The sequence below is a fragment of the Syngnathus leptorhynchus genome, chromosome 13 (assembly GCF_054491065.1).
Source record: "Syngnathus leptorhynchus isolate UIUO chromosome 13, UIUO_Slep, whole genome shotgun sequence".
NCBI classification, from domain to species: Eukaryota; Metazoa; Chordata; class Actinopteri; order Syngnathiformes; family Syngnathidae; genus Syngnathus; species Syngnathus leptorhynchus.
The window spans coordinates 7747000-7770067 of NC_141207.1; the positions used below are offsets into that span (position 1 = coordinate 7747000).

A 23068-nucleotide genomic window follows, 5' to 3' on the forward strand; every position below is an offset into this window, starting at 1 on the left:
CCCCCCCAAAGTGAAATTTAGAAAATCGGATTTTAAATCGGAAATTGTCATAGAAGGTAGGACGTCCGATCTTCATCAGAGACCTCTAGCGGACAGTGAAGGATAAGTGGAAGGATCTTGAATTAGAAATACAGAATATTTCTGTACCTCACACAAAGTCACCCTGGAGAGGCTCCATCAATGGATGGACATGTCTCCAGATATATAATATATAATACAGTGACCAATGAGTATCACCCCTTTTTTTTTTGTTGCACTTTTGGTCACACGAAGTTTCCAAACTTACTATGCACGTTTCATTTAGTTATTTTAAGAAGGGAAAAAAGTTAAATAAATATAACACTTTGTGTAAAATCCCACATAAATGCAACGCTCGGCCATTTTGCGGTGGTGAGCTTTTGTTTGGAGAACAAGGACAGTGTTCTTTCAGCCAACATGTGGAAGTCATTGCGTTCAGCCAACGTCTGCGTGTGAAGGGGGGGGGGGGGGAATGGGGGCTAAGGGGGCTGTGCGTGACCCCCGTTTCTTCACCTCGTGGCCCGCGAGGAGAGTCTCAGGACGAGGAGGAGGTCTGCCAAAATCAGATATATATACGTTTAAGTGCTGAGGCAGGCGTGCCACACTCAGTTGCACTTTGCCAGGCTGTGAGACAGCGATAAAGGGGAGAGGTTAAAATGGTGTTGGAGCGCCCTCTACATGTACAGTTCGCCACTGCACCCTGCAAAAATATAATCCAACATTTGACATCAACTTTAATCGTTGGCCCACTACCCCCTTCCCGATTTTAATTCAATAGGTTTCTGAAAAAGAGCTATATAGAGATTGGAAAATGACGGGCTGCAAAACTCTAGTGAGTTCCTTTATCCTCTGCAAAAAAAAAAAAAGGGAATTTTGCTGGCTATCAGAGTTGTATTGTCTTAGTGATTTTTCCACTGGAATCCACAAAGCATTCAGATTCAGAAAAACTCTTCTGCAAGACTAAAAGATGCAAAAGGGGTGGGGGGGGGGGCAGAGTGGGGGAGGAGTTGGGAGGAGGGATGGATCGGGGTGGGGGGGCATTTCCTGAGAGTGACTTACTTGGAGCCAGATGATGACTTCGCTGAGGGGAGGGAGGAAGGAGGCAGGACTGTAAGTTGGACCCACTTCGCAGGTCGTCCTCGCTCAGTCACTCAGTGGACGTGGACACAAACACACTGGCTTTTCATACACACGAAGTCTGTGGACTATAAAGCGCCTTTTTGGAGTCAAGTGTGGATGTACTCGCTCTGACGGATTGTAACGAGGATTACGCAAGGTAATTTGAAGCCAGGTTCCAAAAGGCAAAGCAAGAAGTCATCATTAATGGGGGCTTCATTGTTGAAATAGCACGTTTTATAATGTGATAGAGTTGGAAGTTTGTGTATTCGCGTTGCCCCCGTTGCGCGCCATATGGTTACCCCCCTAACCCCCACCCCCCCAACCGCTGGAGGTGAGGCGCACCCGGCAGGAGAGAAGCTTCGCACAGCTGGAGGTATCACCTCAAAAATCCTGGAAGTCATCCACTGGTGGGATCCTTTTTCCCCCCCACTTTGGAATTTCACTTTGGCTTGTTTTGTTTCCCGTGGAATGCGCAGAATTAATTAAAAGGGGGGAAAAAAGCAGGGGGAGCATCATTACGAGAAGATTGGACTGCACCGGACTGTTGCACTTTGGTATTTTTATGCACGTATTTTGGATCATTTTTTTTTTCCTTTTCTGAGGGGGGAGAATGGATACTTTTACAACTTTACACGCAAAAATGAGCGCAAGTAACAAACAGCCTTTACGCGTTTGTACGCATTGATTACCGTAATTACAATTGCGCTATGAATGCAACCTAGTCGTGCAAAACTCATATACGGAATATTAAATATATATATTTTGCATAAGAAAAGCACAATTAAAGACGCAAGGAAGGGGAGATTTGCGTTTTGTAACTCGTGCAGGAATTAGAAAGCTAAGAATCAAGCAAACAAATAAAACATTTATATCTAAAATAAAACCAAATGCACCTTCGTCAACCCGTAAACTAGCGTTACTTTTTGAAAATTACTTGAACATAAGCCATCAAAACTTAACAACGCGCCCTAATTAATTGGCCAAACACACAAAAAATACAAACACAAATACAAAATTAACAAAATTATGCAAAAGAAACAATTAGATATTATCAGCAACAGTTTGACATGGAAAACATTCAAAACAAGGACAAAACAGCAAGAACAATTAACTTTTTACTGGGGTGGCGAAATGAGGGGGGCTTTCAAGAGGTGGACTGTGTCTCCCTCTAGCGGCAGTAATGTGTTACAACCTTCACATGAAACGTTCGATGTTTAATTGGATTCAGAGAAAAGGGGCAAAATTAGCAATTATAAAATCCAAAAACCCCAAGTAATTAATGCAACCAAACTGCAGACTTAACCAAAAAATTTAGATATTTATTTAACATATCAATTACCTTTCAGGCTGTAGTTCTTTGGCAACTTACCTGTATGTTTTTTCAATTTGCTTGGAGGCGACATTTTAAAAATTCGCTGAAATATGGCAGTGGGTGTGAACATTTAGCTTCTTAATGGATTATTGTATTAGTTAAGTACAGTAATTAGGAATTTCTACTTTGTTACCTCTCACCAATAACAAAAATGTAAACAATCTTACTTGAAGGGACTTCAGCTTCGGGTTTTTTTTTTGTCTTTACAGGCCAGGACGTCCACCAACATGGATGCTTCAAGAACATTTCGTGTGTTCTTTGGGTCCATCGTGGCGTTGGCCGTCACAGGTGTGTTCTGTTTTGCTTTCACAATCCTGTTTGGTGATTTCAAACTAAAGAGACCACCAACCCTCCATGTCCCAGTCAAGTGCGGACTACCGCCACCCAGCATCATCTCCGACGAGACGGAATTCGTCCTGAGGCCAGACTCCGTGTTTAACGTCAGCTGCAGCGGTGCCGGCAGTGTGATGTGGGCCGAACCTCTACCCCGAAATACGTTCGTATTGCCGGGTTACATGACAGCTACGTTGTTCATCTACAACGCCACCGTGGCCAACACTGGTTACTACGTTTGCGTGGACGAGGATTTGGCGGCGAATCCGGAAGTGGAGCACGAAGCCGAAATATACGTTTTTGTTCCAGGTCTGTTTTTTTTTATTATTATTATTATTATTATTATTATTATTTATTATTAAAACTGAACATCTAAAAAAATCTATTGGATTTTTTTTTTATCAGCATCAAATATACATACTGCCTCTAATTAAAATGTACCATTGACCAATATTAAGGATTGCAACTCTTGCATTGGATCTCATTCATGTTATTTATGCATGTTTAGCAACTGAAACAATATGTTAAATGTTCTTTTGCACCCCCAGATCCCCAGGTCCCCTTCATCCCAGAGACCCCCAACAATCTGGTTGTCACCATGGATTCCATGGGAGTGACCATCCCTTGTCGCGTATCCAACCCCCACTCCCACGTAACCTTGCGAAGCGTCCCCGATGGTGACGAGGTTTGGGCCTACTATGAAAACAAGCTGGGTTTCTTTGCTAGCGTCACCCCAGGACAGTACCAGTGTGAGACCACCGTCAATGGCCGGGTATTCACCAGCGCTATCTACACTGTCAAAGATAAAGGTAACGTGAAGTCTTGAAATTGGGCTCATGGGCTTTATGACTCCAATAATTCAATATATAGCAATGATTTCATTTGCTGCTGAATGAGGAATTAAGTGTAATGCGGTTTTAAATGTTGAGGATTTTAGATAATTGACATCTTCAGTGTACATCAAGGACACGCTGTAGAATTAAATGAGAACATGGTAAATAATGCACTTAACTCACCCAGTGGACTGGATTTACGATGAGAGCATCGCCGGGCTGATCTCACTGCATGAAAGCCATTACATTGGGTCATAATGGCAAAAATGGGGAAATGACCTAACGGGCCTGTTTTTACTCAGTGCATGTATGTGTGTGTGTGTCAGCGTACGATGATGGATGACTTTATATGACCAAGTGGTCAGATGATGCGCTAACATGGCTTGTCTTCTGGTTTTTCTAGTGGAGGTTGAGGCGGAGGATTTCCATGTGGATGTAAAAGTCAGCACGGAGGCATTGCGGGTGGGGCAGCCCCTCAACGTAACCTGCGTGGTGGCCCCCGCCGGCTCCTCTTTTCACCAGCAGTGGCTTCACCCGAGAACTCAGGCGAGCTGCATTGAATTTTTTGGTTGTTGTCTTAAGAGCTGGAAAACCTTCAGGCTTTGCTCCCCGTCCATCTCGCGCTCTATTTCTCTTCAAACCGCCGGTCACGCCTCCGTGTTGTTGTCCTCCCCAGGAGAGCTCAGCGTCTCAAATTAGCCAAGCGCTGGTTTTGGCTCTCCTTGAAGCAAACGCCTTAAGGGAAAAACAAAGGCAGACTGACGGACGGTTCTTACGTGTTTACGATAAAGACGTCAGTCCGAACTGTTCATGCGTAAGGAAAGTCCAAATTTCCCGGGAAAAGGGAGAAGTTCAAAGCCTTGATAGTCCTTTGACCCCCACCGGCCTTCGGACTTGCACACGACAGCGAGGGCTTGGTGTTATTCAGACTTGGTTTAATCTCAACAGCACATTGCCGGATCATGAACTCAGGGGTTCCCCTGAGCTCTTTTCCAGAAAGTTGGACTCTTTTGACTTCAGCTTTTGGACTCCCCGTCATGATTCATCTCTTGCCCTCCATCTTGTGTTTTAACCATTAAGCGCTACTGTAAGTTTCAGTCTTCTGTATAATTCTTAATGCTCCCCTGTTCCTGTTCCTGCAGGCTGTCAATTCAGTTCAGAAGAAAGAGGATTTTCCCGACAAGGTCGTCTACACTCTGGTTATCCAGCGAGCTGGTCTTCAGGATAGCGGCACCTACGAGTGCTCTGTCACCCACCGAGACAGCGGAAAGGTCCGAGTGAGCGCGGCGGCCGTCACCGTCTATGGTAAGAAGTGTTTTTATTCCTGAGAGACTGCTTTCAACATCAGACCGGTCGTTGAAGCGATGGCTTCAGCAGATGCCGTGCCAGACCCTCACCTCCGCCACACTTCCTGCTCAGCCACTTCCGAATTCTCCCCCTCTTTTTAAAAAAAAAAAAAAAATGGCTTTCCCCCGTTGTCCGCAGAGGAGAGTTCATTCGTGACCCTGGACCACAGCGGGATCCTCGCGACCGAATTTGTCAGCCTACTGGAGGAGACCCAGTTCACCATCCTCATCGATGCATCCCCCTCGCCCAAAGTGACCTGGCAGCGAGATGGCAAAGACATCCCTGAAAGTTACTACATTATCACCAAAACAAGTCACCTTCAAGGCAACAGGTAAGAAAAGACCCAAAGTTGGCACAGATTAGATTAGCCTGATGTAAAGCTAGCTAGCAGGTCTCTGGCAAATTGCTTCCCCCCTACCCCCCCCAAAAAAAAATGCATCTCATAAAAACGTCATAATATACTGTACTGTATCTCCAAACAAGCACTGAGGAGTTTTGTGCCAGAATATCTTAGCTTGCTGTGCAATGATCCCAAAGGCTTTTGGGCTTCTTTGGACCCGGCCGAGCACTTAACCATCTGCAGAACTACATTGTTGATTTTACATGTTTCTTTTTTTTTTTGTAGATCAAATAAACCACCTGAGTGCTAAGAGCTCTGGCTGGTGCGTGTTGTTATGCTTGGATAGAGCCAAGTTTTTTTTTTATGTATATATTTTATTAACAGCACATCTGGTTTTAGGCTTTAGGCTGAGCTAGAATAAGTACCACCTGAATCCACCATAAATATAAAGATCTTGATGTTTAAAGTTAATTGCGACCCGGGATTGTTATGATATCTGGAACAATGGCGTGTGTTTTCTCTCGTATCAGGTACCAGAGCATTTTGACATTCCGGCAGCCTCTGGAAAGAGACAGCGGGAAGTATACGGTCACGGCTGTGAGTGGCTCTCGCACGGCCCAGTTCTCCTTCACTCTTAAAGTCAAAGGTAAGACCTTCAAGCAATACCGTCAAACTGAAGACCTCATCGTTTTGAGGTTCGGAACTTGAAGACTTTGGTTCTGGCTTTCCCCCCCCTCCAGCTTCCACTGGCTTGACCTTCCTGCCGTCTTCAGGCCCGGTGCTGCTGCCACAAACGGACGAAATGGTGGTGGCTCTCCACGCTCCTTTCACACTGACCTGCCGGAGTGAAGCTAGGTTGGGCTGGGACATGCCGCTAGATGCGCCGGAGCAGACGCAGGAGGACGACAGCGGTCTGTTCGTCACCACCATCACAGTGGACCGAGCTACGGCCGAGCACACCGGCTTCTACACTTGCTTCTACGTCCAAAACAACACGGACGAGGCGGAGAGCAGCATCTACGTCTACGTGCCAGGTCTGCTCCACGCGGCATCTTCGGTCATCCCAGGGCTGAGCGACTCTTCTTTTTTGTTCAGATCCTGACGTTCCTTTCGTGCCGTCACCGGTGCCCTTCGGGAATCACGTCCTGTCTGGTCACGAGGAGATGGAGATTCAGTGCCGGGTGTCCGATCCCAGAGCGAATGTGACCCTACTGAACGTGGACACCCAGCAGCCTGTCCCGAGTGTCTATGACAGCAAGAGAGGCGCCCTAGGGGTGTTCACCGCCGGAACCTACGTCTGTAAGGCTGTCATCGATGGAGAAGTCCACTACAGCGAACAGTACATTGTCCATGGCTGGACTGGTGTGTATTTGCAAAGCTAGAGAAGAAAATCGGGCCTTCAGTTTTTGAACTTCTCAATTGGTGCGTGCCAGGTGGTGGCGCCCTGCACGTTGAGCTGGCCGCCAAACGGACCGCTCTGTTGGTCGGAGACCCCATAACAGTCACTTGTTTGGCTCGCGGGTCGGAAATCCTGGAGGACCACTGGAAATACCCTGGCAAAGTGGTAAGCGGTGCAAAAAAAAACAAAAAAACGTTGCGGTCATGTCATCAAATGTCTTGACAGATCTGAATGAAGTGCTTACTTTGTATTTGGCAGGCAAACCGCGCCACGAAGACGGTGGAAGAGAATAAGCGGGATCAGGAGATTCTTTACACACTGACCATTCCGCAAGCCTCGGCCAAAGACAGCGGCATTTACGCCTGCTCCATCACTGATATCATGAGTAATGAAAGCCAGACCAAACAACTCGCCATCACAGTTTACGGTATGACGACACCCGGTGGATGAGGTTTTGCTAACACGCTCGTAAAGACGTCTCATAAAGCGTTGGCCTCTGCTCTCGAACAGAACGTGAGTTTCTGTTCCTGCGTCCCGAGTTTGGTAGCCAGGAATCGGCAGAGCTGGACGAGGTTCGCAATTTTAGGGCCGAGATCGACTCGTTCCCCGGCGCTCGCGTCACCTGGCTCAAAGACGGCCTCCCGCTGAGTGACGTCACTGCCGAGATCTCCGCCAGTCTGCGTCAGATCAGCGAGACCAGGTGAGACTGATTCCGACTCCATGGCTAGATCTCAAAGTAAAAACTCCAACTTACGATCTTGTTTTTCCATCTAGGTATTCTGGCGTCCTTACTTTGATCCGTGCAAAAGAGGAAGACAGTGGGAACTACACCATGAGGGTAGAGAATGGAAACCAAACTCACAGTGTCAGCTTTAACCTCAAAGTCAAAGGTCAGCAAAAGGAATGCCCAAAGCCCTCTCCGTGTGATTTTAATGTTATCACCTTCCTGCACTAGCAAGCTTTCAGCCACGTTATCTCACATTGTTGTGTGACTCTTCCAGTCCCAGCGGTCATTGTGGATCTGATGGACATCCACCACGGGTCAGCCTCGGGCCAGTCCGTGGTGTGCATCGCCGGGGGGCATCCCACTCCGGAAGTGGAGTGGTTCATCTGTAAAAACATTAAACAGTAAGCCCCGCTCGCTTCTGGAATTCAACCTGGGAGACTTTTTGGGATGTTTCAGTATGACATTTATTTTGTTCAGCTGTGCCAACGACTCGTCGTACTGGGTGCCGCTCCCTGCCAACTCCACGGACATCGAGGTGGATTCGCATGTGGACGAGGACAACAACCTGGAGAGCCAAGTCTTGTTTGGCCATCTGGAGAACACATTAGCGGTGCGCTGCTTGGCCCGCAACGAAATGGCCGCTGTCAGCCGGGAAGTGAAGCTCGTGTCCAGCGGTAAGAATAAACACTCTGTCAAGTCCCCTTCCTGTTTTGCTGTGACTGGGACTGGTAAAGCCAGTGTCAAAGCAGCTGTCAAGATGCCAACTCTTGTCATTACACCACGCGGTCCTTCCAGAAGCTTGACAATCCATCATCACCCTTAATCAGTCAACTCCCAGAATACCTTTTGGTCTTAATTATCCAAACAGCTTTGAAGTGGCCTGTCGGACATTTCTCATGTAACATCTCATCAGAAAACATGTTTTACCATCTCTCAAACAGGCCCTCATCGGGAGCTGACTGTAGCTGCCGCCGTGCTGGTGCTGCTGGTCATTGTCATCATCTCACTCATTGTCTTGGTTGTTATCTGGAAACAGGTACTACATTCATTCACTGGCATGCCTTCCACCCCACCGTCTATAATTTTGCAGCTCTTCCCATCCGATTCCATCGCCCCCGGTAGTCTAACAAACGACCGATGTGTTCTCAGAAACCACGTTACGAGATCCGCTGGAGGGTGATCGAGTCTGTAAGCCCTGACGGTCACGAGTACATCTATGTGGATCCCATGCAGCTGCCGTACGATTCCAGATGGGAGTTTCCGCGAGACAGGCTGGTGCTTGGTGAGCCATAAGTGAATCACCACTATTTGGACAAAATTTGGAGGATACCTTGCCAATATACCTTCTTGGATGTAAAGAAATAGGTAGTCAGTCAACCATCTGGGAAGTCTTTCTATAAGTTTTCCATGGCTGCCTGTGGAAATTCTAGACCAAGATCCAAGTATGACTGATTTTGCATTCATCTGTGCCAGAACAGAAATGGGCCTTCCAGAAAGTTATACAATTGCCAAAGCGTTTGGGTGTGTCCAGGAATTTTGTCCATATAGTGTAACTTTATGCTCAGTGATCCAGGACAACAGATGATAGAGAAGAGGAACCCGGACTGTGTTTGCATGCACCTTCTTGACCTTATGACTATGTCCCGTAGGTCGTATCCTGGGTTCCGGAGCCTTCGGGAAAGTTGTAGAAGGCACCGCCTATGGACTCAGTCGCTCTCAGCCTGTCATGAAAGTGGCGGTGAAAATGCTGAAACGTGAGTCAACCTAGTTTCTATCCAATCGAATAAAACCAAGACCTGATTAGCTCCAAGTGAAGAAGTCACTAGGCTGGCTTTTAGTAAAAATCTAATCTGGCTTCTTGTAGCCACGGCCAGATCCAGCGAGAAGCAGGCCCTGATGTCAGAGCTGAAGATCATGACTCACCTCGGACCTCATCTCAACATTGTTAACCTCCTGGGAGCCTGCACAAAGTCAGGTAGAGACTTGATTGGAGTGGAATCTTAACAGGCTTTCTTGGGAAAATTGAAGCTTACCCATGCCTGTTTTCAACAACCTTCTGATAAGATTAGCCCACTGACTGACTTTTTATCTCTCGTTTCCTTCCCAGGACCGATCTACATTATCACTGAATACTGCTTCTACGGTGATCTGGTCAACTATCTGCACAAGAACAGAGAAAGCTTCCTAAGCCTGAGCCCGGAGAAACAGAAGAAAGACTTGGACATCTTTGGAATCAACCCAGCAGACGAGAGCAGCAGAAGGTAGTGGCTTTAATTTATTTATCAGAAGTGAGTCAGACGCTCGCAAAACCGCGCGACATTGATTTGTTCCATTTCCTTACACACATTCCCCCAAAGCAGAAATCGGTAACTCTACCTTCATTCTCCCCCGTGGGTTGAAGAGATCGTCTGGCGTCTTCCCCAAATCAAATCGCAGACCTGAAGTGGTCTCGGCTTTCGCGTTAACTTCGTTGTGATGGGGGGGGGGGGGGGGGGGGGCAGTATAGCTGTCAATTGTAACACGGTCAATCAGCAACCGTGTCTCACGTCTGATGGTCATCTGTGTTGACGGATGACTCACAGTGACCGCTCCTTGCGACGACCGCAGCGCATTCTAAATGGGGCGCTAGCTTTAGCCTCGACCGCATCGTCCACCACTCGTAGCCGCGGGCGCATGCCGAAATCAAGGAATCGATACTTGAATACAAACCAGGAGTGTACAAATGAGGTGAAAAACGGATTCATGACACAATGACTAGGAAACTAGTTCAAACTAAAATTTACAGCAACGAAATAATTGTAACGTTAGATTAGGAACTGTAACGTTAGCGTCAATGCTAACTTGAACGAAATCATTTTCTCATTATTTCAGAGTGCAGAAAAGTCAGCTAGTCTCCTGCTACATAACCAATAAATACAGATAAATACAGTCCTATGTGACGTCTGAATACGCAGATTTGGGTCAAAATGCTGACATGGGAAATTCCCAACTCATTTTCAGAAGTATAGCAATAGATTATGGTCAAAACAGGCTGGTAAACTTGGCCTTGACACTTTGGTCCCTTGCCTTTCCCCGCAGCTATGTGATCCTGTCCTTTGAGAGCAAAGGCGACTACATGGACATGAAGCAGGGGGACACCACTCAGCAGTACGTGCCCATGCTAGAGATGCCCAACACCTCCAAGTATTCCGACATCCAGCGCTCGGACTACGACCACCCACCCTCCCAGAAAGGTTCGAGCGGTGAGTGAATCTTCTGTTGTCGCTCCACGTTTGCTCGGCTAGTTAATCCAGGGGTACACCCTCGTTGGAATTTAGGATGGGTACAGCCCTGTAATTACGCGGAGGAGAGAGCATAATTGCAGCACTTGCGTATTATTGCCCAGTTTCTCCAAAGTCAGGTCGGCTATATTTACGACAAGCACTTTTTGTGTTGCCGTGTCAACCAGAAACGGGAGAAGACAACCCGCTGTCGGACGACATTGACGAAGGTCTCAGTACGACCGACCTGCTCAGCTTCACCTACCAGGTTGCCAAGGGCATGGAGTTCCTGGCTTCTAAAAACGTGAGTGAGGACGTAACAAAAAAACACCGACCTTCATCTTTACTGTTGTTATTGTCACGTGACGACAGCCAAGCTATTCGAGTCTGATAAGCTGTCACGAGGAAACCCGCTCATGAGCGAGGCTTGAGTCTGAATATAGCAGCAAAACAGCCAGGCTAGAATTACCCGGGGCCGGCCTCCCAGCTTCATAGTTATTATCCCTAAATAAAATAAGTGGTTACATCCATCTATCCCACTGGCATGTTTATATGAGGATCAAGCTGTGTGAAGCATTATGTATTATCATTAAACAAGTTTTAATGCAGAAATAGAACGTCCTGGGAAGCAAAGGAACGAGGAAAGAAGGGTAATTTGGTTGTTCTCTTTTTCACAGTGCGTGCACCGCGACCTCGCCGCCAGGAACGTTCTCCTCTCTCAAGGCAAGATTGTGAAGATCTGTGACTTTGGGCTGGCCAGAGACATCATGCACGACAACAACTATGTGTCCAAAGGCAGCGTAAGTCTGCACAATTTTTTTTTAGGGGGGGGAATCTTAAGATCCTCAGATGTGTTTTTCCGTGCAGACCTTCCTGCCTGTCAAGTGGATGGCACCCGAGAGCATTTTCGACAATATGTACACCACCTTGAGCGACGTCTGGTCTTACGGGATCCTTCTCTGGGAGATATTCTCCTTAGGTGGGCCAAAGCTAAAGCTACATGTTAGCCACGCACAAACACCTTGACCGTAGCTAGCATACCGACATTTCTGCTTCACATAAAGGCGGAACGCCCTATCCCGGAATGGTGGTGGACTCGAGCTTCTACAACAAGATCAAAAGTGGATACAGGATGTCCAAGCCGGAACACGCGCCTCACGACGTGTACGTACATGTCCAAAAAATAAACACGTCACTTTCCCTTCTGAACTCTGCGCGTCAACACTGTAATTACAAGCTCACCCAACACTTAACTTATCCTGTTTTTTTTTTCCAGCTACGAGCTGATGATGAAGTGCTGGAACAGCGAGCCAGAGAAGAGGCCTTCCTTTTTGGGTCTGAGTGATACCGTCTCATCTCTGTTGCCTTCCAACTACAAAAGAGTACGTGCCCCCTCGCGAACTTTGACACTTGTTGATCTATCTGCTTTCTGACGGAGATGCTTTTATTTTTGACCCTATGCTTTGACCCGTGCATTCTCTTCATGCCATCTTTTCCCAGAGGCTTTCATCGCGCATGCTTTTGTTTTCAAGATTTGTTGGTGGGCCTCACCCCCCCCCCCCCTTCCCCCGTCACCTTGCGTTCCCACCGCAACCACCCTTTATTACCTTATAAAATCTACACCGCACAAGCTACATCAAAACAACCTCCTTTTCAGACTTTTAAACAGCTTTTAACATTTCCCGTCCCACCGCAGCACTACGAGAGGGTCAATCGTGATTTCTTGAAGAGCGACCACCCTGCAGTGACGCGGGTCTGTATGGAGAGCGACGACGCCTACATCGGAATCGCCTACAAGAACCAGGGCAAATTGAAGGACCGGGAGAGCGGCTTCGACGAGCAGCGTCTAAGCTCAGACAGCGGATACATCATCCCCCTGCCCGACCTGGACCCCATGTCCGACGACGAATATGGAAAGAGGAACAGACACAGGTACTCAAATTGAAATATTTAACAGGCATAGTTTGGAGGTTTCTAGAATAGAAATTCAGTTTTTGTTCGAGCACGTTTCTAAACGCTTGTGCCCCGCCTTGCAGCTCGCAGACATCTGAGGAAAGCGCCATCGAGACGGGCTCCAGCAGCTCCACGTTCGCCAAGCGCGAGGGCGAAACCCTGGAGGACATCACGCTATTGGACGAGATGTGTCTAGACTGTAACGACCTCGGGGAGGACAGCTTTCTGTGACGTCACCATTGAGGGAGGGGCGGGGACCCGCAGATCTAGCAAAAACTCTACCTGTCTAGCCCCACCCCCCTTGTGGAGGACAAACCACTCAGACTTTACCTCTCTTGGGACACTGCCCCCTGCTGGGCTGGAGGATCGAGTGATGACTTTAATAGAAAAGTTTTTTTGGGCATTCCTTGAATTGAAAGAAGGGAAGGATGAGCAGCTTTAAACTAACCGCCCCTCAGGACTCATTTAACCACTACATCATCTAGTCCAGTCCATGTTTGACAAGTGGGGACCCCACCTTATCCCCCCTCCCCTCCATCTACATACTGTAGCACCTGATGCTGGCACAATCAGTCGCAATACTAAAGCACAAAAATCGGTGCATAGGCATTATTGTAACGTGATTACATGAGGGGTGAATACACATTTATTTTTTTCAAACATTATGTACACATGTATTATTTGTGAAAATCGAGTAGTTAGTGTGAATGAATTGGACCTTGTGTAGCCGCCCAAAAAAAAGAGTGTTTGAAGGAGTGTGATTGTACTGTAAATAGCACCAGAGTTTTTTTTTATATAAAGAGAGAATAAATCATATTGTTAATGCTTGCACATATTAAGATTCCCCAGACAGTGTGTAATTATTCAAATATAGTAGTTTGGCATTTGGGAATTTTGGGGACGCCATCTGGTGCATCTTGGTGTCAAGGAACCGTTTAAGTTGAGGAGCTTCATTTAGACATAAGTAGTCATTGGCTGCCATCTTATGGCATCGATGGATAATTACATTTTTGAGACGACTCAATAATTTCTGCTCAGTCCTTAACACCTACATGCATTCCAGCTACTCCAAGATAAGCACCAAATAACCAAAACATGTTCACTATAAAAAGCTGTATCACTGCCTGTTATCTGTCAACTGTGACGTCATCAGCAATCAAATGTTGCACTTTCAATTTTTTTTTGTTGGATTTTCTTTTCCACCCAAGCTACCGGTACGCTGTCTGTGTCATATTCCTAACAGCTAATCACCCAAATATGATGGTTTACTAGTATTGTTGTACATACAGATGATTTACAATACATATATTGCAATAAATGCTTTATAATGTGAAAGAAAAAAAAATACTTTTGAGGTGTGAATAATATATTAGGGCATTTAATAAATATAAGCCATAGTGGATATGTCATTTAAATTCAACGGCAGTACGTTGCGTTGCTTCATGTGGTGTGTGTGTGTCTTGGCCACATGGGGGCAGTATAACGCAAACAAAGGGGCATAGAAGGAAATGAAATGAGTCAAGTTTGGAACTGTAGTTCAGTATCAGTCCACTAGAGAGCGACAGAACTCAGTAAATATCAGCTCCCTCTTGAGTTTACGGAGCACAGGGAGGAACATGAACAGTTCACGAACCGAGCCTAAGCAACTGAAGCTTTGACGCAAACAAGTGGAGAACGTTTGACTGTACTTATTCCCACTGCTTTTAACCTCTCATTCTTTTAAAGTCCTTTTTTTTCCCCACAGCTGTTTTACAGCCAATTACAGCTCGTGTTTACCTTTCAGTTTATTATCGCATGGAGTGAGTCCATTTTCGCACTTCATTTCAGGTCAACCAATTTTGCTTATCCGTCATCCAAAATTCTAGTCTAGTATTACATTTTTTTTTTTGAACGTTTCTTCTTTTTGTTGGGAGAGTGGTTGTGTTTCTTTAATGTTTGTTTAAAGTGTCAGGCGTCAAAGCAGATGGTGTGACGCAAGAAGAAAAACTAAAGGGATCCGAAGCTTCAAAGCAGCTGGCACCTCAAAGAAGCAACTGTACGGTAGGGCCAGGACAGGGACTACTGATCGTCTTATGACAAACACATTGGGAGTTTTTATGGAGGTTTATGTCAAAATATGCTCCCTCAAAAATCATCATCATGAGTGTGTTGATGTTGTCACACACGGTTGGAAAACTGTAAGTTATTGGGGGAAATAAATACAGTTATTGGACCAAAAATTACACGAATATTGGAAGGGGTAAAAAATCATAATATTCTTATAAATATTTAAAAGTGAGGATGGAATAATACACGGAATGGCGTGGAGTGAAATTGCTGAAAAATGTGCAATAAAATAAACATGACAAAAAAATGTGGAATTTTTTCTGTACAAATAAATTTTGTGGCTACTAAAAACGAATTGAACGTGCTGAACATTTTGAATTTCAAATGGGAGTGACGTGAATCTGACAGTGTGAATGTGTTTGGCTTGTCAGTTGGGCGCCATCATCTTGCCGCACAATTTTGGAGGGAAAGTTCGTTTTGAGCTTGTTTGCTTTGCATCATAAAAACAAACGTTCGCGTATCTTTACGCAGTTTACTCTGAGTAAACATTCGTTCGTCTCACAAGCCAACTAATGTGAAAAGATCGCAGTGTTTCTCATCCACGGCGGGAAAACAAAGACTTGTATTATTGGCTCCACCAAAACGCTAGAGTTTATTTAATAAATGATTCTGTTTCACCGTTGTTAATATCTCCTCATTTCCTGGATGCAATTTCAAATGGACTCTAGCTAGCACACGTCACGTGGTTGCGCTAATAAAACATGTTTTTTTCCCTAGCAAAAAGTAACGATAATTACAGCAAAAGTCTTCCTCCGGAGAAGACTTTCCTTGACGTGACAAATAATAACCTCGACAATATAGACCGACACGGCGGGTGGTTGTGAAAGCAATTGAGGAGAATTTAATTGTGCGTTGTTCTATCCAGCCAGAGTGAGGCGGAATCTGATTGTGATTCCGATTTGCCCGAGTGAGCAAGAGACAATTGGATTTGCCATCTCCTCGGGAGTGTTTGATATGTAACATCACTCCCCGCATGAAACGTGACGCTTTGTTGCCTTCGCCGAGGTCCCCGGCTGTCTGATCCGCAGGGAGACGGCGTCGGCTACGAACGTTTCCTCCAGTCCGGGATTGGTCTCTTACAAATTGGGCAACACGTACATAATGTTTGTAACGGATACTCTGGGAATTGCAAAGTAATTAACGATAATATAATATGGCGATAAAATGGAAAAAAATAACGTCTGGTATGTTGACTTTGAAAGGTGTTGATTTCACTTTAACGCTTGTTCTTCGAGACTTTTTTGTGCTGTGGTCTTTTGAAAGGTGCCAGAGTGGATGTCATTAGAAGTCGGGTTCATACCGCATATCTCATCGAATTTACAAATTCCCGCTTTGTTACTACGAGAAACGACCGAACCCGTTCACTACCATTGACGTCTAAAGTCGTCAAAATCAGTTTTGAGCTCGGCTGTGAACGAGTTAAACATGATTTGGGTAACCCTAATGGTCAAAAAAAAAAAAAAGAAAAGGTCCAGTGATTTTGGTTTTCACAGATGCCTTTTGGTTCGGTGCGTTGACAACCTCCTAATGGATTGATTGGAATCGTTAAATTGGATATTGTTGCCGGGAACTGGCCTGTGGGCCAGGAAAAACATGCAAACTCATGACTACACAGACTTGGAATCATATGAGAGTGCTCCAGGCTGGGAGAGTGCTCCAAACAACACTTGACTCACTCCTTTTGTACTTTTACTGAAAATATTTATTAACTCATTCCTTGAATTTGTAGTTCAAAACAAAAACGAGGGGGATATTTTTATACACAATGTTTCTGATTGTTCTGTGTCGTTGCGCTTCTCTAATATTGACCATATCCTCTTCAATTCGGCGTGGATATTTTATTTCCGACTTCCAGATTAGTTGTATCCATTTTTATAGACACCTTGTTAAATGCTGATTTCACATCACATTGCGCGGATACTTAATAATGGTGTCAGTCAAAAGAGCTGAAATTTATGAATTTGCATCACCATTGGTGGTTGCCGATTGGATTCAAAGGATTCAAGAAATATAAAGAAAATCTCTGAAAATAATTTTCACCACCATTTTCACAAGGAGAAGCTTTCAGGAACGGCGTTATAAATACACAGTGAGCTTATTTAGTGGTATTGAATATGCAAAATGTAATAAATCCGCCACAAAAATGTGTCTTTCCTCCCCAAGCCAAATATGCCAAATATAGCAACCGATTGCCGCTAGCTGCTTCCAAACTTACACAAGGCAAAAAGATTGAATGTTATACGCATGGCCTCGCTAAATTCGTCCTCATACATGACTTTTTTTTTTTAATGTGTGTGTTCCCGCATCCTCCTCGACTCATTCCATTCATTTCCGGAACAATTCTCCTCTTGTTGCTTCCCGAGTGCTTGACCACAAACAACAATGTTTATTGAAGAAGTTTATGTGTATATATGCGTGTCTTGTTTTTTTTTTGTGTACTTGCTCATGAGTACGCTATTAGCTTCTGTGTCATGTGCTTTTGGATTTCAGACGATAGCCTTGGGGGGGGCACAGCACCCCGGCGTTCATGTGATCGCCAGCTGTGGGTGTCACAGGCACTTCGAGCCTCGGGGTTTACCGGGGAGAAACCTCGGCTTTCATAAGATAGACTGACACAGATAAAAACGGATCTTGGACGTCTTTAGCCATCAATGGAAGTGAAGGAGTGCGTTTGATAAAATGAAGGGTCACAAGTCGATTGTGCGGGATTATTGATTTGTGTTGTGGTTGTTTGAAGCAAAATTATATTTCCTCTTTTGTTAGTTGTCATGGTCATTATCAGTGTGCAATCTCGTTTTTGTTTGTTTATTTTGGTAAACGTTTCTGGTTGTTCTGCATTTGAACAAGGACATTTATTTGTGGCCGTTTTCTGGCGTGGCTAAAATCTAATCGCTTGAAAACAAACAAAACCTTTTTTGTTTATGCCCTGGTCATTACCATCACGATTATTATCCTAACGATCATTCCCGAGCTAGCCCGTTTCTGTTTAGGTTATCTATTTTATAAGTAGTGTCCGTTTTCGGCGTGGCTAACTTTCAACTCTTACTATGCAAATCGCGAGTGGTCCTTAAAACCCAAACAGGATCGTTGAAAACGTTTTCCTGATGGCGGGGGATGGATTGGTCTCGATTTTAAAATCATTAAGATGAATGTTAGTGCTTAAGTCATGCTAACATTGCTAGCGTCGCGTACAAGCAACGGGTCTCTTATGTATTTGATATTCAAATGTAAAATAACGCTAAGGTATAGTATTTACTATGCATCGCCTGACGTCAAACAGAACTTCAAATTCCCCTTGAGACATTTCAAAGTCGCTCTGAAGGTAGAACTTGATTCTTTGTTGTAACTGCCTGACACTATTTTTCCGAAAAGGGGTCGGGGGCATTATTCCAATTGTGATTCTTACGACTTGACTGCAGTACATTTGGGCAAATCCGGCTCAGGCTGGTGTTCCTTATGAATATATGTATACACACGAGAAAGGGAATTGTTGCATCCAAGACGACGGAGACGCCCAAAGCTACAATCACAACAGTTCGGCTCCAGTGAAGAAATCCATTAATTCCTTCGCTGAATTTATCGAAGCGCGTTTCTTGAGCTTCTCATTTTCAGCAGTCGATGTAGGCGATGAATACATTTTTATTTCGTAACCGGGCATAAATTATGAATGTGGCCTTTAATTTGTCTGAAAATATTATCTTGACAGAACAATTTAAGTCATACTACTTACAAATGTCATACATAACTTTTTTTGTAGTTCTAAAATTGATCTGAAAATAATATCTTGACAGAACAATTTAAGTCATACTACTTACAAATCTCATATATAACTTTTTTTTGTTGTAGTTCTAAAACCAAACACTATCCAGAACATATTCATCATGTATTGTTTTAAGCATGGGAGGGGCGGTTCTATGAGTTGACGCATTCCAGTGCAGTGTTTTCACTCCAAAGTACAACTCGTCCATATAGCAAAGATGGCATCGAGTTACCCCAACATGTGATCAACGGGGAACCCAGTCAACAACACATGCTTTGCATTTCTGAATGGTTGATATATGAGATAATAAGATTTAAAGCGGTAAGATGGAACAGATGGGGAAAATAGCCAGGAGTCTTCAGGCAAAATGTCAAGGATCACTCGCTTGTCTGGAAGCGGGTGTGAGCACTTACGCTATATATCCAAACTATGATTTATTGAACAAGGATTATAATAGTACTGAGATGAATATGAAGACTGGGGGGGGGGGAATCTAAAGTATTTTTATATACAAAAAAGGTGAGTTGAACTTGCTCATCATTTCTCTTAAGTGAGATGATGAAACTCTAAATAGTTGAAGCAACTTTTTAGTTAGCACGGTGCGGTTCGTTGACTAGGACAATATTTGGATATGCAGAAAAAGACCTGGAGGGAAAGTTTTATGATAATCCTCACGATTTGTCTCTCACCTGCCTGGAGAGAAGTCACACACGCAAAGAAAAAAAGTTACAGAAAGAGGCGCCTAATTGTACTCGACAGACATGAGTTAAAAAAGAAAAGAAAACATCAGAATGCAGACGTTCAAGAGGTTCCGTCTTTTTAGACGATTAACAAGCGCCAACTCGTGGTCGAAACCGATTGTCTTGGTTGCTAACCAAAACAGCAGCACATCAAATATCCCCTCAATGAATTCAAGAATAAAATTAAGAGAAGGAAACATTTTGTGATGGATGCATCTCATTGGTGAGACACAATCCCAAAAAAAAAATGTTCTCACTCCCAGGCAACAACACGGTCACATGAATTGTGATTTTTTTTCCCTCTATTCAACAACCAGGAAAACACAGTAGCGCCTTCTTGGACCACCAAAAAAAAACCACTTGGATTTACGTGTGATGTCCAAACATCCCATGCGCAAACCACTGTAACCACAAACAACAACCAAATCACAATGGCAAGGTTTTTTTTTTTAGACCTATGACAGAACCTAATAAGTGCTGACTAACCAAATGCAATTGAATGATTATTGTGCTTATCATTTTGGTATTTCCTTTACTCATTTTGGTCGGCTTGTTTTTTTCACCCTGCTTTGTGTTTTTTGGTCCTTGTTGGATATTTGCTAAGCTTCATATTGTGCGTTGGAGGCGATTTCGCTATCTGGACCAAAAATCAGACACACCACTAAAAAGCAGACCAAAGACAAAAAACAGAGATAAGAGAAAAGAAATAAATGAAATGTGATTATGTTAGAGCGAGTCAAAGATGAGTCAACAGGTCCAAAGAGAAAGGCCATGTCTGAGTGTTTTTCTGGATGTCTCACTTTTTTGGATCTGGAATAAATTGTTCCAACATGGCCAGCTGCTTTTCAAATTTCAGTATTGGGAATTCAAATTTTGGCTCTTTGGCGTGATCGATTGGTTCACTTTTTTTGGGATCGTTGCAGTTTAAGCCAGAACGGTGGATCGCTAGGTGTGCTTTTCAAATTTTGACTCCTCAATTGGAGTCGTTATGAAGCCGCAGGAAGTCTTCTACGGTTACTTATTTGGCCCTACAGCGCCACCTATATCTTCGGAGGGTGCTTAAAACACTCCAGCCGCAAAACAAAAAAAAGTGTTGGCCGCCGAGTCGGACCACACGCATCGTACTTCTCACAGCTGCGCGATGGCAGAGGAGAATGACGTGTTAACGCCAGCACAGTTGCTGTGGGCATGTGATAGATAAGATCTTGGAGGGAAAACAAAACCGACAAAGTAGATATGTATGACTTTGCCATGCCGCGAGAAAGGGGCCCTCTTCAACAACAAGGCCAACTAAACTGCGTGTGTACGATTGCTCTCAATAGTTCCCACCCTCCGCAAAGAATGGATTTCTTGTGTGTGATGGAACAACCAAAGTTCGTGTAATGTTAAATCTTATTGACTTAAGGTATTTTCTGTTCTCAATCAGATTTAAAGCCACCGAGACGTGACTGAGCAGATTATTTACCGCAAAAAACATAAATGTCATCATGTGGTGTAGCCAATAAAATGTCACGCCGATTCGTCCGGCACGGCGCGCGTCAAATTCGCAAAACAAGCAGACGGATGTTGGAGATTTGATCTTCCCGGGTGAATAAAATCTTTAACGATGGCGGCAGTTTGAATCTGGATCCAACATTTCATTTTCATTATTCCCGTTGTGAAACATCATTTTAAAAACGACAGTTGGAATGATGGAAGCCATTATGTCCAATTATGAACATACCGCTTGATTTTTTTTTTTAACTTGAAACCAAAATTCTGTCACATAGTCCATCACAAGTAGTCACTGGGGATGATGTTACGAAAGTCTGACGCAAAATACAGACAACGCCTTTTTGTTGCTGTTTGTAATCTTTTTAGTGGATTTAAATTTTGAACCAGCACATGATCCACCATACCTGCCAACCTAGACGGGATCTAACGGAAGTGTTAATGTGAATTAAAGAAAAAAAAAAAAAATCAATGTCTGATAACTGATGTGTCATTTCCAAGAGTTAATGTGTTGAGGAAGTTGAATTAGAGGTACGGTTTCAGCGGGGCGAGCCACCCGAGCCGTTAAGAGTTCTCAACGGACAAGCGAGGTAATTTTAGCATTGTGAAGACGACGCCAAAAAGCGAGCGCTACAAAAACGTCTTGACCTGCTCGGCGCAGGTCACTCTGGCGCACGGCGATCACATGTGGCCTCAGGTTAGTCAACGTATAACAGAGTGGCTTCTTATAAAAACTTTGCCATAAATCACGAGTCTTGTAAAATGCAACACGAGCGCAATCGGTGGAACTTGTTAAAGAAATTAAACAATGGCTTATTTTATGGGTCATGAATTTTTATAGTTATAAGATATTTTATTTGGAGACACCTTTTTTAGACTTCCAGATAACTAAAAATAAATGTTTACAAAAATAAAATACAATGCAGCAGTGCAGTTACAGCTACAAGGCATTAACTTTTCTTTTTTTTTTTTTTAAATATTTAGGCATGTTATTTATTTATTAAGTCCTTAGAGATTCTTTTGTGGTTAAGGGCAACACAAAAAAAGAAAAAAAAAAAAGAAAATCAAGGCACCTCAAATGGCCAACTCGCTGGCCCCCACATTATTATATAATATCTAATCATTAATACTGTACATTTTTCATATAAAATGTTCTGTAATGCCACTTAAAGTGCAACCGACACAAAATGTGATGAAGAAAAAAAGTTATCTTTTGTTACTAGGATATGTGATGAGCCATTCTTTGGACGTCGTTGGTCCAACTGATGTCACAGGACATGCAAAGAAGCGTCATCATGTCTGTTTTTTTTCTTCTTTAACATCCACAAGAGCCAGCCCCTCCCTAACTATCCCGTCCGTATTTCTGTCAACAATTGAAGCGGCAGCCTCCGGGCGTGTCAGCTTGTGTGCCAGTGTTCAAATGGTGCAACATGTGATTTCAGGAGGGAACAAAACACAAAGCATCGTTGTAAATTTGTAGTTCACTTGCGCCGGGGTTCAGAAAGTCCACACTGTGTGGAATAACAAGTACAAGTACAACGAAGTACAATGAAAACTAGAAACTTTATGGATATGGTAAGTGAAAATTGTTGATAAAGCAAAAGCATATTTCAAAACAAAAACAAAATTCCTTACTGCTTAAGCCTCAAAATATAATTCCCACACACGAAAATTACTTTTAAATTCATTTATACACACTTGTTAATCACACTGCAAACAAATTTGTGCACGAAAATCAATGTTTCTCCCCCAAAAATATTTGTGGATTGAGCCCTGCAGCAAACAGCAAAACTTTACAAATTGACGACTCCCTAAAAATGATTCGTAATTAGTTTGGATGCCACAAAATGGCAAATGTAAAATCAGTCACTAAATGCAGAAGAATTCCACCAGAGGGCGCTAAAATAAGAATCCCATTGCTTTTGATCCACAAAAACAGCAACAGATGGTTAAAAAGTTTGAAAAAAAATAATCCCTAAACATGCAAAGTTGCAAAAAATTGTATGGCTACAAAACTCTGCTGAGCGGGGAGGTGTGAAATTCACAATTGAAGTTTTTCAATTGGGATTCCAGTTCTAGATTTTTTCATGTGAAATTTCAATCTCACGTCAGAGGTCTGACACTTCAGTTGGTTTTCTTTTTTCCAGTTGATTATTTTTTTTCTCCAGGGTTTCAGTTCCCTTTTCCAATCCGCTCTTCCAAACAGGTCAAGTTTTTCTTCAAGTCCATTCCAATTCAAACTACTGCTGGTCAGCAATGAAACATTTTTT

At 43.9% G+C, this 23068-nt stretch overlaps 2 protein-coding genes and 1 long non-coding RNA gene across 8 annotated transcripts in view; 1 reads left to right on the forward strand and 2 right to left on the reverse strand.

Annotated features, from left to right (window-relative positions):
• lnx1 (ligand of numb-protein X 1) overlaps positions 1-3085 on the reverse strand; it is a 46482-nt gene extending 43397 nt beyond the window's left edge. For all 4 annotated transcript variants that reach the window (XM_085928844.1, XM_085928846.1, XM_085928842.1 and 1 more), the window contains exon 1: positions 2677-3085. The gene's annotated coding sequence lies outside the window, so the exon portion shown is untranslated. The remainder of the gene's footprint in view (positions 1-2676) is intronic.
• On the forward strand, positions 1122-14093 carry pdgfra (platelet-derived growth factor receptor, alpha polypeptide). 2 transcript variants are annotated; one of them, XM_085928840.1, is made up of 29 exons: positions 1123-1294; positions 2719-2797; positions 2873-3151; positions 3391-3651; positions 4079-4221; positions 4818-4980; positions 5161-5353; positions 5893-6008; positions 6103-6396; positions 6458-6724; positions 6796-6926; positions 7020-7188; positions 7272-7461; positions 7536-7651; positions 7763-7889; positions 7966-8162; positions 8430-8524; positions 8638-8770; positions 9138-9242; positions 9353-9463; positions 9596-9749; positions 10567-10730; positions 10937-11052; positions 11426-11548; positions 11616-11727; positions 11813-11912; positions 12025-12130; positions 12445-12680; positions 12785-14093. In XM_085928840.1, the coding sequence occupies exons 2-29, from the start codon at positions 2737-2739 to the stop codon at positions 12930-12932; spliced, it is 4410 nt and encodes a 1469-aa protein (XP_085784966.1). In that variant the 5' UTR covers positions 1123-1294; positions 2719-2736; the 3' UTR covers positions 12933-14093. The 2 variants fall into 2 exon arrangements, with proteins under 2 accessions (XP_085784965.1, XP_085784966.1); XM_085928839.1 differs by having other exon boundaries at positions 1122-1294; positions 2719-3151.
• LOC147047310 (uncharacterized) overlaps positions 7617-23068 on the reverse strand; it is a 36466-nt gene continuing 21014 nt past the window's right edge. The window contains exon 5 of one of the 2 annotated variants that reach the window (XR_015068025.1): positions 7617-7871. This is a non-coding gene — a long non-coding RNA (uncharacterized LOC147047310). Of the gene's footprint in view, positions 7872-21813; positions 22200-23068 lie in introns of those variants that run through there. The other variant, XR_015068026.1, reaches the window with a different exon arrangement.

Bases quoted from the DNA above. Each gene is read 5' to 3' on its own strand.
- pdgfra (XM_085928839.1), top strand. From the start codon at position 2,737: ATGGATGCTTCAAGAACATTTCGTGTGTTCTTTGGGTCCATCGTGGCG. The intron at 6,397-6,457 runs GTCTGCTCCACG...TTTTTTGTTCAG, and splicing joins CATCTACGTCTACGTGCCAG to ATCCTGACGTTCCTTTCGTG. The intron at 11,728-11,812 runs GTGGGCCAAAGC...CTTCACATAAAG, and splicing joins CTGGGAGATATTCTCCTTAG to GCGGAACGCCCTATCCCGGA.